Source organism: Gymnogyps californianus, chromosome 1 (assembly GCF_018139145.2).
Source record: "Gymnogyps californianus isolate 813 chromosome 1, ASM1813914v2, whole genome shotgun sequence".
In the NCBI taxonomy this organism is placed as follows: domain Eukaryota; kingdom Metazoa; phylum Chordata; class Aves; order Accipitriformes; family Cathartidae; genus Gymnogyps; species Gymnogyps californianus.
In genome coordinates, this window is record NC_059471.1 from 19,615,622 (window position 1) to 19,632,750 (window position 17,129).

At 34.1% G+C, this 17,129-nt stretch overlaps 1 protein-coding gene across 2 annotated transcripts in view; it reads left to right on the forward strand.

Moving 5' to 3' along the window:
* IFT88 (intraflagellar transport 88) overlaps positions 1–17,129 on the forward strand; it is a 51,819-nt gene that overhangs the window by 15,281 nt on the left and 19,409 nt on the right. For both annotated transcript variants that reach the window (XM_050911110.1, XM_050911116.1), the window contains exons 13-21: positions 1,084–1,154; positions 1,616–1,702; positions 4,350–4,449; positions 8,922–9,008; positions 9,653–9,839; positions 10,425–10,533; positions 11,822–11,972; positions 13,113–13,228; positions 16,163–16,215. In XM_050911110.1, the coding sequence (XP_050767067.1) occupies positions 1,084–1,154; positions 1,616–1,702; positions 4,350–4,449; positions 8,922–9,008; positions 9,653–9,839; positions 10,425–10,533; positions 11,822–11,972; positions 13,113–13,228; positions 16,163–16,215 (961 nt within the window). The remainder of the gene's footprint in view (positions 1–1,083; positions 1,155–1,615; positions 1,703–4,349; positions 4,450–8,921; positions 9,009–9,652; positions 9,840–10,424; positions 10,534–11,821; positions 11,973–13,112; positions 13,229–16,162; positions 16,216–17,129) is intronic.

The window sequence follows — 17,129 nt, forward strand, 5'->3', positions numbered from 1 at the left end:
CCTTTGTACCGTGAAACCAGCAGCTCATGATGTTAAAGACAAGAAAAAGTAATTAATAGGTTTAGGGTCCCTCTTAGAAAGGTCCTCTATAGAAAGATCAAGGCAAGCCCTTTATATTCCTTAGCAATCTTTTTTTCAGTGATGCAAAGCTTCCATTTTCAGTCCTAAAGATCAAAGATATAATTAGTCTTCAAACTGTTTGCAGTTTAAGAGTAGCTGTTGCTTCCTATTGTCCTAGCATAAGCAAATAAAATTTAACATACAAAGCATATATATTTATATTTATTGATAAATATGTATATAATTTCTTATATCTTTTTATGTATAATTGAGATATATATAATTTCTCATATTAGAAATTATGTAACAGTAAGGGTCATTAAACACTTGAATTACTTGAAGACTATGTAAGATCATTCATTGGAAGAAAAGCTTTAGACTGTAGAAGTTCTTTCTGAGGATAGGCAAGCTATAGTTTTAACAGACATTCCAAGTTCCGTATTTTGTTACGAAGATGTCAGAGAAAAGATCACAAAGTTTCCTTCTGGTCTTTATTTTGTATAAATCTATGCTCTATTCCCAATAAATGAGGAAGGGGTGGCTACCCAGCATACCTGCATTAGTTCTTTTAGAACTAACAGGGATGTGTGATAGAAACCACAAGATGATCATGTGAGTTATTGTAATGAGAAGGTAGCACAAGTCCTCATCTGCTGAATACCACTGCAGTTCAGCAAATGCTTAAGCATGCTTATTTTTAAGCACATGAGTATTCTCACTGTGGTTTGCAGCCTTCCCAGTCTGATACACATGACGTTAACTACACCTATTAACAACCCTAATGTGAGCTATGACCACATACATGAGAAAACCAGGATTAAAGTACTCATAATGCCAAATTTCAGATTTTGTGGTTAGAAAACTACTTTAAACTGAAGCTAGCTTTTTGAAATGTGAAAAGTAAATAACTGATGTTATTGACTATGTAAATTGCATCAATTTATGTTTACAGTCATATTGTCTATAAAATAATTAAAATGCATGTATACTGGCATAATTTGCAGTTGTTTTGTCCCCCTCCAGGATGATCCACATACAAATCTACTGATTGAAGCCATTAAAAATGACAGCTTAAGGCAAATAGAACGTGAGAGGTAATGGTGGAGTCTATTCTTTCTTGACTGTGGTGCCATGGATTTTAGCTCCTGAAAGTATTATCAGTCTTCTCAGGTGTCCACAGCTCTTGTTATAAAAGTGTCCTCATAATTCTTAGGAAAGAACACGCTTGGAAGAACCAGTTGGGTCACTCAGTTTAGTGTACTGCACTAAAGTAGATTATCTACCCCAAATGCTATAGGTTACACTGCTTAAAACTTGCACCATTGGGTTTTTTTAAAAATACAACTACAGTGTACAGTGAAAGGAAAACAAAAAACTGAGAGCTTTATCAAGATACAGGGCAGTAGCAGTAGCAGGGGACTGGTTAGATTGACTTCTAAGATTGTCCTGAGTGCAGGAAGAAGCAAGAAGAAGATTTGGTTATTTTTTCTATATATGTTTTTGAAATGGTGACATGTTTGTGTGTTGGTTTTTGTGTTGTTTTTTTTATTCTTAGGAAATCCATGGCAGAGGAATACATCATGACAGCTGCTAAACTCATTGCACCAGTAATTGAGACATCTTTTGCAGTGGGCTATGACTGGTAAGAGTCAAGCAGGGCTTCTTTTTGTCTAAACTATATGCCAATCTCTCGTGCTGGTTATGAAACCAGATTTACAAACATAAACAGCCTGGGAAACATAGTTTGCTGCACATCTCAAACATAGTGTCCAGGCTATTTTCAGTTTGCATCCATAATGCTGTAGAGAAGAACAAACCAAAGCGTTAGAGTCTATTCTGTGTTAAAAATTTATTTCATTTATCATTGAAACTCGACTGTTAATTATACATTTTGAACTGTTTTGTATTAGCACAAAAAGCTTCTTAAAGTTCAATTGAATTTGAAAATTCAATTTGAAAATTGAAGAACTTTTAAAAGTCTTGATAGACAAATGCTATACAGAAGGCAACGATCACTACTCTTTACTGTAAGTTTGAAGATAGCATAATGAAGACTTAGGGTGCCTAAGAAGTTTTCCTTACTCCATAGAGTCACTGTATGGAACACTGGAATCTAAATATTATTAGAAAGGTTTATTTGCATTTCATTTATAAACTTAATGTTTATGAATGTAAACTTAATCTACTGTTTCTTAAACATTTATACGAGTGTATACAGTGATAGGCTGCTGATACCGTTTACCATTTGGACTCTTGTATCCACTTTATTTTTCAATTTACAGCTTAGCTTTTGCTTGCTGTGGTATTTTCTACAGCAGAATAGTCTTCTCTTTAAAACAAAATGAAATAGACACACTTCCTATAAGGACAGTATAAAAATGATTAGTATAACTTTTCAAGATGTATTTTTAACTAGTTTTTAGTTTTCTGTTATAAGGATGGACTTTGATATTTTTAGTATTTTTAATAACATTATTGGAAAATAACATGTACGCAAATGAATGTTGTGTATCTGCAGCCACAACATTACTAACAGATATGTTCAGTGTTTGGGAAGTGAAGGAAGTTTGATGGGAAGAGAGAACTTTCCTTTACTTTTTTTTTTTTTTGGCCAGTTAGAATTATTTTCAAATTTTACAGGTCCTATAATTATAATTTACTAATAAAGCTGTTTATACTAACATGAAATAATCTCTCAGACAGACATGTTTAGTCTGCTAGAGTCCACAAGGTGGTGTTTGATGGTTTAATGATCATTATAATCTTAATTTCCCTACTTTTGCCATTCTGACTTATCAGAACTTAAACGGTATGTCTTGTGAAAATTAGCTTGCTGCTTTATAACTTTTTAGCATGAATAAGTCAGATTTGTTTGCTCTGTATCTTGTGGTTTTTTGTTCAAGAAAACTGGAAAAGGTTGTCAGATACTCTGTTTCCTTAGTGCTATCCATAAAATACTTGTCATGAAGTAAAACACTCATATCTGTTCTGGCTAATTGAACAACTTCTGGTGAGATATGTGGGATTGTTTTGTGTATATCAGGACAGATTTACTTTCTCTTCTCCTAGGCTGAGGTATTCAAGCCCAGTGAAGAAGTTTAACCAGCAGTTTGAGCTTGGTTTTCCAAATACTGCACTGTGTTATGAGTCCTCTGAGTATTAAATGTGCTTTTAATCAGATGAATTTTATGTACAGAAATAAAGTGGGAACAAATAATCTTCAGATTTCATACCTTCTTACTTAAAATGTGACATAATCTTGGGACTATTCTGTCATATTCCATAAGGAACAGTTGGATAGTTAGATCTCATTGCATTTTATAGTTAAAAGATGTTAACAGTAACAGGTGAAAACTGGTTTTTGACTTTTATTACAGATGTCTTTGCAGAAATTGCTATTTTTTTCAATATAATTTTTCCTCCAACATCAAAAGGCATTTGTATACTTTGTATAGAGACTGTCCATGTGCCAACCCAATTATAGCAGCAGGCAGTTTGTTAAATTAAACTTTTGTTGGCAAATAGTAGCCAACTATTAGAAGAAAAAAAAAAAGGCTTTCTACCACTTTAAAAAAAAAAAGTGGAAGGAATTAAAGAAGCATCCCACAAAGTTGTTCTTTAGTGTGCTTAATTCCAAACTGTTTGAGAGAACAGTATATGCATACAATAAATAAAGGTCTTGCTTCAGATGATTAGGCAATTTTAAAGTACACCACATGAAACCCTGGAAGATGGTGTCTGTGAATGAACATCTGAACTATCTGCTGTGTTCTGTTCTGCTCTCATTTTGCAGAAGACCCTAAGCCAAAAGTAACTGGGGGGCAACCAGAAAGAGGTTTATTATTATGACTTTATTATTATTATATAGCTCATGGACACAATCTGCAGTCTCTGGCTTTGTTCACTAAGCTGGTTTATGGATTTGGTAGTAGATGCAACAGGAGATCAGGTTTGAAAAATCACCTGATAGAACGTATCCAAAGAAAATGGTTTGGAAAATGATCTTGGTCAATATCTGACATCAAGTATCCCGCAGTGATGGAAAACAACATGATGTTTAGGCAGCTGACTAAAAAAAATGAGAGCAGAGATAGTATTATTAAGGTAGATTGTGGGAATAAAATGTTTTTTTCAAATATTTTTAATCAAAGTGCTCTTTGCCTCTGTAAAGAAAGAATAGCTAAGAATAACTCGTTTTGGAAAGCGAATTGGCTGCAAAAGTATATAACTTAAAGTGGCATTTGCACAGATGCATTTTGTTTATCTTTATGGCTTGCTTTCTGTTGCAGGTGTGTTGAAGTAGTAAAAGCTTCCCACTATGTCGAGTTAGCCAATGACCTGGAAATAAATAAAGCCACTACTTACTTGAGGCAGCAGGATTTTAACCAGGTATAGTAACTTCACATTACTACTTTTTAATACTGTATTGGCAAAGATATCTTTCTTAGCCACAGCATATTTTTCAGCAAGGGAAAGAATGATTTATGGAAACATAATAATTATATTGATGCTGCTCAGTAAAATAACTTTATAAAAACACTGGCAAGAGATGAGTTTTATCTAAATGAAATTTCTGCCACAGAAGTTACAGTGAATGCAGTTCATTTCAAAATTAAGACACCTAAATTTAGTTATCTTCACTGGGTGTCCAAGCTGCCATTACAGTTAATGGAACTGTAGTCAGTACAGTCAATACAGCCTAGAAACCGTGTTTCTAATCAATGAGGGGTTTTCATTAGTATGAGCTGAATCTTTCTCTCGGTTAGGTTGACTACAGTACCAAAATATATGCAGATGCACTTCATACGTATCATTATTGTTTATGTTATGGTATTCTTACTGTTCCCTATGTACTACAGTATTCCCTAAAATACTATAATCTGACCTTGAACTTTAGTCAGCCCTCCTATCCTTCCATTGAAATACAAACTGGAATTAAATTAAACATCTGCTTGGGAGCGTGGACAGTTTTGCATCTCTTATAAAAGATTGCCCTCCTGGAGGGCACAGAGGACTAGGATGAATCACCATTACTGAAAAGATAGTATAGCAGTTTAAGCCACAGTGTATATTAGCAAATGAGGAAGGTCATAGAAAAGATACAGTATTGGTACTTCCAAGTAAAAGTATAGCTCATTGCTAAAAATTCATGAACTGACAGAAGTTCAGAAGATAGATCTACCAAAATCTTTGTGATTTTACAGTTTTTATCATGCATATTATTACATGTTCCCTTTTCATTGTTTTGTTATATTTTTAAATATACATGTGAAGTAACTTTTGGCTATGTGGAAATTATTTATGTATGTTTATGTAGGTAAGATCTCTTTCTGCAATTGGCTGTCCAATCACTAGTTAGACAAATTTCTGTCAATGAATTTTATGCTGAAATGCCTTCATGTTAAAAATCATCACCAATCTCTTGCTAATAAGTACAGCAGGCTGTTAACTGTAGCTTTCCTTTTCTATGCATATAAATCGCCAATGGAGGTGTATAAATTAATACCACAACTTACCATATTTAAGTTTTTGGTATTATCTAAGTGAATATGCAGCTTTCTTATAATGTTTTATTTTAAGACAAATGCATTTTTTTTGTTCTTAATCAAATTTTTATAGGTTGTGGGACAATTTATAATACCAAGTTTTCATCAGAATTGTCATGTGATCTTTTCTTTGCCTGTGAAAAAAGGCTTTGTTTGAAATGTGAGCAGTTGGAAAACAGCTTCAACTGAACAAAAAGAAGCTCAGATATCTGACAGGATTTGCTCAATTTCCTTCTAACATGCACTGTTCGGTACATTCAATGATAGGAATGCTGAATAAATAAGAAGGAATATAGCAACCCCCAGGTTTGCACAAATGGCAAGAAGTATGAGAGATCATATACAGTAAAAATACAGCTGGAGCTGAATACCTCTGTCATCTTCTAAGGTCCTTCACCTTCCCATGGCTTGGAGGGATGCATACAGGGCCATGTGCTTAACTTTAGCCCACTTTTCCTTCTCGTATTTAAGCTCTTCTGGTTTCCTGAGCAGCTCTTGCTCCTCCTGTCTGTCCTGTCCTCTTCTCCTTCCCTGTACATTCAGCAAGAGAGTTATCCTTTATTATGCTGCATGTCTGACTGAGCTTTTCTGAGATCAGGAAGCAGTTGGAGAGTTTGGAAAATTTTGGGCAGATCTAGTAGCTTTATTGATGATAGCTTTTGAAGAGTGACAGTGTTACAGGTAGTTAAACAGTCATATAATCTCAAGAATTTACTATTTTGATGGTAATTTTTTGTGATTTCCAGTTAGTATCCACTATAGATTAAAAAAAAAAAATGCGCAGAGGTAAAATGCAACACAGAGATTGTTGTTTGTGTTTCTGTGGAGTACTCTAATGGAGGGAGAGGGAAGGGTGTTGGAAGTTAGGAGTAAGTGGAGAAGATGCTCTTTTTATTTTGATTATGTGATAGAAGACCTTTAACCTGCACTGGAACTACTTAATAGTAGAGTGGGACTGCAGAATGGTGATTGCAGAAAGTCTTTTTTTTGTTCTAATAAAACTGCAGCTGCCACTTATATTCATCCTGTCTGTCTGTTGTTCATATACTTACTAACTCACCACCTGCTCAACACACCTTTGGCTGAGTAACAAGAATGGAAACTTTTTGAAATATTCAGTTTCAAGGCTGAAAGTTTTATTTTGTTTCAAAAAAGAACAACTGAAATAGATTTCTGCTGTAACTATAATGGGCTTAACTATGTGCTCATCATAATGAATATGTTATTTTAAAACAGTCCTAGCAAAAAAAAAAAAAACAAAAAAAAAACAGGGTGGAAATTACCATAGTATGTCTAGATTGTATTTTATTAGTAAGGGGGTTTGTGTATTAGATATTTTGAATGTTTTCTTAATTTCAAAGGAAAACTTTGAAAATTAATTTAAAAAAATTTTGCGGGTTAGGTATGCAACTCCATAACATCTCTGGCAGACCCTGCTTGGGTCAGGCAAGCTGCTTTGAAGTTTAACTTCTGTAAGCAAATCATTTAGGCACATTGGAAACATGTCACAAAGAATAATTTGGCCAATCTGTGTTTTGATTGTTGAATCTAAGTAGTCGTTACTGTTGGGATTAAAAAGTTAGAAGTTATTTAGCAATACATAAATTTAACTGATGATACAGTGAGAGCATTTCTACTTTGCAAGGACAAAAGGAGTATTGCTATGGATTTTCATCCTAGGGCTGATAATTGCTGAAATGGTTCAAGAGATGTGCAACATAATTTACCAGTAAGTGAATAGAGTTCAGAGTCTCATGAACTTTTCTTTATACATGAAAAAGAGATTAATTCCACTCTAATCTTTATCGTCAAAGGTGCCATTTAGCATTAAAAGCAAAGGTAAGCAAATCAGCTACAATGGGAAATGGCTTTTCAGAAAGTGACTTTGAACTATATAGCTCTAAGTTCACTAAAAATTAATTCCATGAAGAAGCAAGTCTTTGCTTAAGAGTAGAGTACCTCAGATATAGTAGTGTTACGTCTGTAAATATTTGGGACCATTCCCTCTTTGGAGAGAGTCACAAATATATATAAAAGTTTAAAATTACCATAGTTGAAGTCTTATATTTCAGAGACCTCAAAATCTAGAGCCTAACTTTTGAAATGCTTTTCTTGATTGAAATTGATGTATTTCTTTAGAGAATTTTCTATTATTAGGAGAATATTATGATCTTTAGTAGTTCATAGTTCTTGGGTTGAATGTAATTGACTAAATCAATGAACTACATCTAGCTGTATATACTTCAGCATTTTACATGTCATTAGTACAGTCATGTTTTTTGTGTAAAGTAACTGTAGAAACAGTATGTATGACAGTCAGTTAAAACTTGTTTCCTTTATGTTTGTTTTGGCGTTCCCCATACAGTATCATGCATTCACTTTGATATGTAAACAGCAGCTTATAGGTTTCATGTAAAGGAAGAAGGAAAGTTGAGTTGCTAATGTTGATGGCTAAACTGAAGTTGCTGCATCTGTGTTGTAATAGATGATGGAACTGGGCTCACTGTGATACTCTAACAGTTTGTGTAGTTAATATAAATATTTAGTGTAAAGCTGCCAGATTTTCTTAATAATTTAGTCTGTGGTTACAAATGTTACTATATAGTCAATGAAGAAAAAAAGCTGCCTTTTATTTCAAAGTTTCTTTGATAGTTTATTAGCTATAAATTTGTTTACTTTTTGTCCATAAACTTCTTTATTTTGAAGTTTATGAAATTTAGTTTTCATGTAAAAGTTTAAAAAAAAAAAAAAATCTTCTGGCCTCAGTCTTCACATTTGAGTACTTCCTAAACGTACAGTTTAATCTTCTTATTACACAAAACAACTGCAAGTTGAAATCCAGTCCTGCACTGTCTTGCATATTTTTTTATATAGCATGTACTTTTTTAGCTTTTTAATAAGAGTTTTAATGTCAATCCTTTTGTGTTCACTTAAAGAACCAGAAAAATATGTATGAGAATTTTAATTAGTTGACTAGATTAAAAGCAAAAATATAAACTTGTGGTTTTTATGTATAGAATTGTCAGATACCTGTGTACCAGGTAGCCATGTCTAATCTAACTTTTGAAGAAGTAATAAATAGCCAATACTATTGAAATTTTGTGACTAAGATTAATATTATGTATAATACAGATATATTTCTGTGTGTACATGCTTACAAGTGTGTGTTACAAGCTCTAGTAATTATCATGTATGTGAATATATGAGTTGATAATTTTAGCTGTTTGTTACTGTGAAGTTTATCAATGCTTTCTGAAAGAATTTTGTTGTAAGTTTGCTTCATTGGGAAGTAAGTTATTTCCAAATTACTTCTAGGCACTGGAGACTTTAAAAATGTTTGAAAAAAAGGATAGCAGAGTAAAGAGTGCAGCTGCAACAAACCTTTCATTCCTTTATTATTTGGTAAGTGTTTGCTTCAACAAAACCAGTTAACTGCAGTTTATGTAGGAACTTGTGTATCTTTGTAGCAATTTTTGTGTCTGACTAAATAATCTCTGTAAACAACAAGAAACTGCATGTTAGAGGAGTTATTCTGGAACACCAATTTTTGGCTGTAGTTGAAGTTTGGATGTATCATGTTGCTGGGAGGAAGAGTGAGATTGAGCCCCAGGCCACAGAAGTATGCCTGCAGTGTGATTTGTGCAGAAGCTCAGCAGCTGCATTTAAAACTCAGGTCCTGAAGACCCTGGCTAAACTTCAGGAACATGTGAAGTATGTAGCATAGGCTACGTACATGTTTGTGTATGAAATTTGTAGGATATGGGGATTACTTTTGTTTTTTAAAGAAATACTGCTTTGTTGCAACAAAGAAAACTTCCAGACTGAATGGGACAGAGTGGCAAAACACGTCGCAAATGTTAAGATCTCTGAAACTTGAAAGAGATGACCTGCCTTATGCAAATACATAAGGAATATTTTAGGACTGAAGAATGTATTTTTTTTCATCCTCAGTCTTTTGAAATTCCACTTTATTAACTGTAAGAAGCCACAGCTGCAAGAAAATTGACTGACAAATGACTAATACAATGTTTGTTTTGTTCATGTAGGAGAATGAATTGGCACAAGCAACTAACTATGCAGATTTAGCTGTAAATTCTGATAGGTACAATCCAGCAGCTCTAACTAACAAAGGAAATACTGTTTTTGCAAACGGAGACTATGAAAAAGCAGCTGAGTTTTATAAGGAGGCGCTCAGGAACGATTCCTCGTGCACTGAAGCACTTTATAATCTTGGTAAGCCAAAGGTGCTTTTGTGATTTAGCTTTTGTCTAAAGGTAACACTGGTGTTTCTGACAATCTAACTTTCAAAGTTTTCTTGTATAGAAATATATACTAATTATTATTACTTTATTCAGTAATTTGTTATAGCAAGGTATTAATTTGTACTTCCTATCTGTTCTGCAAAAAAATACCAGTGTTAACAACATCAACTGGTAATTGCAGATGATTAAGTCACTTTGAAGTAAAGATTTCTACTATCTACTAAAAATATACCATTTTTAGCATTATTAAACCATCAGAGTCGTTCCCCTCTAAAAGCCCTCCCTTTCCCTCATTCATCTTGTTCAAAAAGTGAGATTACATATGTTTTTGGTCTTTGATTAGGTTCATGTTCCTTGTGTTTATCAGTTTGGTAAGTCATACTAGCTGGTAAGAATTATAAGCGTGGCTCTCACGAATAGAGTCTGTCAATGTCAAGGCAGTTATACTGCCTTTGAGTTCTGTGTTCCTATTTCATTTTTCTTGGTTATTCTGTCAGTTAATATGCTACAGTCATCTTTTTCTCATTGCATTAATACTGTAACCTTTATTTTTTAGGTTTAACATACAAGAAGTTAAACAGAATAGATGAAGCTTTGGACTGTTTTCTGAAACTCCATGCAATCCTTCGAAATAGTGCCCAAGTCCTTCACCAGATAGCAAACATGTATCTTTTTCTGCATTATGATAAGAGATGGTGGTTTTAGTAAACTCATTTAATCTGAAATATGTGTTTCAGTCATGACATGATGACTTAGAAATTTACTGTAGTGTCCATTATAATTAGGATGATCACGCATAGATTCATTCTCTGATGTTTGTGAAAACGCAAACAGAGCTTACAACCTTCTTGGACATTTCCAGTGAAGCAAGTGAAGAAATACATTAAGACTGTTCACGTTGCAGGGAATACATTTACACTCGGTATTAAATTGTGTCCTGGAATATTTAAAATGCTGCTGATTTTATTATTAAAATAATGTGGCAGATGTAAGCACAATTGAGTAAAACCTTTAAGAAAACAGTAATATAGTTAATGAAAGTGAAGTTCTGTTCTGAAAGCTGTTTTCAGATTAGTTAGTGTATGTGTAAGAAAATAATTGTCTCCCAGCACTGCAAAAGCTCAACAGATTGAAAAGATGAGGAGGGGAGGGGTTGGCTTTGCACATCACCAGTGATATTCTACACTTTGAATTTCTTTAACAATGCTTCTGAGGATGTGCAAACTGTAATAAAATCCTCCCCAAGGCAGAACATATTCCAGTTGCTGTACTACACTTTTAAGAATAGCGAAGGTAATAAAAATATATTTTAGTCAGTAAAATAAGTAACCTCCAAAAATACGAAAGGGCTGTGATCTCTATTCCTTGTATAGCCCCTTTACAACAACATAAATGGCCCTACAACTCCCAGTTCCCATCTGGGGGAGAGTTTCTCTGCTCCACTGCTATGTAAAACTGCTTTCCACCAATACTCTCAACCTTTTTCCATGAAGGGTAGGGTGCAGCAGAAACTGAAAAAACATGTTGGGCAGTGGCTCCAGCTCATATTGCTGCAGAGGTCTGAGCCGTGCTGCTCAGGGGTGACTGAGGAGGGGAGAGCACACTGCAGGCCTAATTACAGCTAAAGCTGCCTCTGTTCTCTGAACCAGAATTATACACTGTCTGTGCTGTGCTTCTTAGACATACAGCAGAGCCCGAAGTGTTTTTAAGGTGAAAGAGCAGCCAAAGCCTCTGAATATTTCTCGTTCTTCAGCATAACAAAAATATTTTCTGATACGAATGAAATTATGAAAACAATGTGTTTAAAAAAAAAAAAAAATAAAAAATGCCAGTGTATCTCCACACTACAGTGACTGGCATATCTGTCCAGCATATGGATTACATTATGTAAAGTAGTAGGAATTCTGAGTAAATCAAAATATTGGCATCAGTCCTTGACTGAAGAAAACTCAGATATGAGATCATGGAAGATCCCAGTCAAGCCATAGAGTGGCTCCTGCAGTTGATCAGTGTAGTACCAACTGATCCACATGTACTTTCAAAGCTAGGGAAATTATATGATAATGAAGGTGATAAATCCCAAGCTTTTCATTATTACTATGAGGTACTTGCTCTTTATTGCTTTTCCGATGCACTTTGTCATAATTAAAGAAAATTTTGCCATAGGTTCCTATATCAAATTAACAATTGACTCATTTAAACTTTTTTAAATGTCATCCAAAAAAGAAAAAAAAAAAAAAACAAGACAAACAGATTTGGTGGGGGAGAGAGCTGACAAAATCTAATTTTTGTAGTCAGATCCTAAGGAAACATATAGCCTCTGCTTCCACATGGTATTGTTTACATTGACCCCTAACAATTTTAATTTAAAATATAGTCTAAGACAAAATAAAAAATGGATATAATAAATGTGATTTTAAAGGTGTGTAATGTGACTGCGTTGATTGGAAGCTATATCTGTATGATGGGTATGGAGATATATAATGTGTTTGTGTATGTAAGTTTATATGTATATTTTAATGGTATAGCTACACATTATGTATACACCGTTGCCTAAAGCTAGGCATCCTCTCTCATTTCAAACTAGCTATAGTACTGTCTGTAGTTTGTAGAGATTCTTCTGTTTTAGAAACAGGAATAAGACAGGAAGTTGTTTTGCTGCAATCTGAGAGTTCTTTTTATCTGTGTAAAGCAAGGATGACCAAAGGCTGTGTTGCAATCTGAATACTAGTGGAGTTATGCATGATGATAATTTTGCTGCCTGTTTCAGTGGGAATTTCTAAAAAGCCGAAGATGTTATTTACGTACATATGTATTTCATAGAAAATAATTCTTTTAGGTGAGTTTTCCAGCAGACTGATTTGAGTGTGGAATTGTACACATATTAGTTAGCATTGTTTAACATTTTAGGTAACTTATTCACATGTAGACATGATCTAGGTAAACATTTTTGGTGTTGCAAACTATTTAAAATAATATTTCAAATAAGGCTAGATGGAAAATGTGACAGACTCATCTCAGGTAACTTCTAAAAAGCATTCTGTAATTAGAAAACTTGGCATGCTTTTTTTTTTTTTTTTTCTTTTTCCCCAGGATTACTTAGTATAGCACACTACTTCCATTCATATATTGCACGTTTTTGGCATCTGGAGAATTAAACACTTGAGTAAGATATTCCAGAAGTAACATAAAGATGTTGTTTATCACTAAAATTGTGTTTCTTTCACCTTTCCTATTTTGTCAGTCGTACCGGTATTTCCCTTCAAACATTGAGGTCATTGAATGGCTTGGAGCCTATTACATTGACACCCAGTTTTGTGAAAAAGCCATTGAGTATTTTGAAAGAGCAGCACTTATCCTGTAAGTAATTATTATTTTATGCCTACTCAAATATTTTGTGATTAGACATCCATAAGTATACCTAGAGATAAATCAGTTGGATAACTCTAATACTATAAGCAAATACCAGAGTTAAGAATATTTGGGATATTATTTAAGTTTCTCAACTTTCTGTTCACTTACAGTGTGTTTTTGCTCTTAGTGTGCAATTTCAATGTTAAGTAAGATCCTCCATTGGGCCCAAGATAGTATTAGGTATTAGAATCTCTTTTCTCTATCCTCTGCTGTTAAACACAGCTATGAAGTGGGGAACAGCTCTCCTAAGCCACCAAGACCTCCTTCTGTATGGCTTTATGTGAAATATTTCCTTTCTGTTATTTTATCATGTGGTGAGGATTTGCTGGTTTAGATAAATGCATCTTTCAGCAGTTCTTGCTGCATTTCCACTTTTCACATAACTTCTACTTCCATAAAAAGGATATTACAAATAAGGTATAGAAGTAAGCAAAAATGTGCAGTGCAAAATTACCAATGGTCAGTGAAAATAAGTTGACAGATCAAATTGATCCTCATAAAGATATTTGAAATATATTGAGTTCAGTTCAGCAACTTAATTGCTGAAATTGTCCTTTAGCAGAATATGATGCACTTAAAGTATATAGGCCATATATTTTATTTTAGATCAGAAAGGGAGCTTACCAGACAAATAGTTAATAAACAAAACTTTGGTCAAATTTAAATCTGTAATCCAGAGTTCAAACAGAATTCCAAAAAGACATGCATACAGTCTTTTTGTGTGGAAACAAATATTTATCTATATGTTCACGAAGAATTTTGTGTTAATAGACCAACTAAAATTCATGCAACTAAAATTCACTCCAACAAGTGTGAATTTTTCTGTTTTGTATTTTGGGAAACCTATCAAAAATCAGGCTAAGCAAAACTCAGTTATTGCTTGTCTTGTGATGATCTAAAATTTGACATTCTTTTTGTTCTGTGAATCTGAATGACATGCATGAACAAGACAGCATGTGAACAAAAATTTGTACATATTATTCAAGGAAAGATTATACTGCGAATAGGTTGTTAGAAGTTCAGTAAAAAATACTAATTCTGGTTTTGAAAGGGCTTGAGTTAGAGTAGACATTAATTATAGAAGACAAAATCCGAGGTTTAAATAAGGATTAAAATTGAAACTAAAATAAATAGAAAAACATAGACTTCACCCAAATTGTGCTATAATTATAAAGAAATAGAGATGTAGATTAGATGAAAATACACAGGAGACAGTTCACAGAAATCACAGTTCACAAGTTTGCCAGCATTGTTTTTAGTATAAATACTGGCCACCTTAAAAAATTCTATTTTAGTCAAGGTATGAGATTGCATGTGCTGGCGTTCACGGCCTTCTTAGAAACTTTGGAAAGAAACAGCTGAAACTAAAAAGAATTATTTCATAATCTTGTTTTGGCAAAGATCTAAATATTATATTTTATGCTTCGTGTTGCACTCAGTCCACGCATGAAACATGAAGTATGTGGATTGTAAAGTACTTACGAATAATTGGCATATGAAATTCTTCATTATTACTTGTAATTGTAATCTGTCTGTAATACAGATAAATTATTTCTCTGTATATCTCATCTGGGATGAGATTGTTAATAGTAGATAACAGAACATAGATGTTTTGGTGTTTATTGGTATTAAAAAGAGAATCGAGATATGCTAGTTGAGAAACATGAATGTTGGGTTATAAATTGCTACTAATTGTAAATAAAGTTACATTTTAAAATTATAACTTTATTTTAACTGTGACCACCATTTTTTAGTTTAACATTGTTTAGTGTAGTCAGTGTTTTAATCACAATAATTACATTTTAAATTGCATTCTAAGATAACATGTTAGACAATGAATTGAGAAACAGTTTTTCATTATTTTACATTTTACCAGCATGCACAAATCTATCATTAATAAAAGGAGTTGTGCAGCTAATGCTGGCTGCTGACAATTTAGTCTCTCTAGAATTTTCATACTGAACTGCGTAATAAACTTTATTATGGCGTCTGCTTGGCTGCCTTTATTGTTTGCAGGAGACATATTCAGCTGAACCTCAAAAAGGTAGAAGCAGCTGTCTTTCATAAGCTTGTTTGGCAACTACCAGGCAAACAGATTATTTAGAGTTAAAAATGGCCTGTGCTATGACTAGAGGGAAAAATTGAAGAGAATAAGTGCAAAACTATTCTGAAAATGTTAGCATACGGTGCCTTTAGGATATACTCATGTTGAATTGTAAGCCACATGTGAAAAGTGCTTTGGCTTATAGAGCATCCTTACACTATTGACATGACAATTTCCTAATTTTCACATTATCTTGATAAGAATGAGGAAAGAGTCCAACAGTTTCGTTGTACATGCTCAGACACCTCAAGTATTTTCTCTGACCATATCTATCACCATTATGTGCTAAAAAGAGAAGGACAGGTAGCAGCTAGGGCATCGAGGTGATGACACAGAGAAGCCAGAGTTCGAAGCTGTAAGTGGGGAGTGTGCTTCCTGGCAGGGATCCCTTGGGCGTGCGTGGGACCCTACTGGTGGGACTTCCTCAGAATACAGTTTAGCATTTTGTTCTCCCCCATTGCGCGGTTCTGTACCTCAGACAAAGATTAGTGTTCACATGTCAGGTCTACTAATTGTGTCTGGTGCACAGAATCATGAGCAGGAGAAAGTCTATAACATAGGACTACAAATGAGTGACATCAAGGCCTGAACACAGGAGCATGACACAGGGGTAAACTCTGTGTGAACTGAGGAGGCTAAATTCTTCCTAGGAAGGCAATATGCTAGGTGAAAAATTTTAAGAGTAGTTTAATAGTAGGTCTTTACTAATGCTATGCAGATTATTTTGCTTATTCATTGTTTGGCAGTGTGCATAATTTTATTTTATTTCTATGCAGACCAACACAAGTGAAGTGGCAGCTGATGGTTGCCAGTTGCTACAGGAGAAGCGGTAAGTTCTGTAACTTCTTTGTAATTGGTTGGAGGTTTGTAACATTTTTTTGTAATTAGTTGGGGTTGTTCAGCCTGGAGGAGAGAAGCCTGGAGAATATATGAAGGGGCCTTATAAGAAAGATGGAGAGAGACTTTTTACCTGAGCCTGTAGTGACAGGACAAGGGGCAACAGTTTTAAACTGAAAGAGGGTAGACTTACATTGGACATAAGGAACACATTTTTTACGATGAGGGTGGTGAGACACTGCAACAGGTTACCCAGAGAAGCTGTGGATGCCCCATCATTGGAAGTGTTCAAGGTCAGGTTGGATAGGGCTTTGAGCAACCTGATCCAGTGAAAGATGTCCCTGCCCATGGCAGAGGAGTTGGACTAGATGATCTTCAAAAGTCTCTTCCGTCCCAAACCATTCTATGATTCTATGATTTGTTTTGTTTTGATTGATGTTTTGATTTTTTTTTCTTTTGATCTTTTCTGCCTGATGTGAATACTGGTCCTAAAGTTTGTTTGAAAATTCAGTTACATATTATTTTCTTATTAATTTTGTGTGTATATGTAATAAAACATGACTTTTCTTTTAAGTCCAGGAAGTGTGCCTGCACTGACTTGTGCATGAAACCCTCCTTGTGCTGTTAAATAAGTAAAATAAAGAGGATACTACAGCATAAATGATCTGATAGAAAGTTTTTAAAATGTAATTATACTACCATCTGATCTAACATAAGTAATTAGATTTTAAAGTTGCTTAATTCCCATTCCTTTTCAACAGCAGGTATATTTTTTCGATATTAAAATAGTATTTGCATTACACAAACAAAAGACAGTCTTAATGTGCTGGATTTGCTTACTGGGAATATAATACGCCAATAAGCAAAATGGAAAGAGACTAATCTTTCTGGGTTTTTTCATCACCT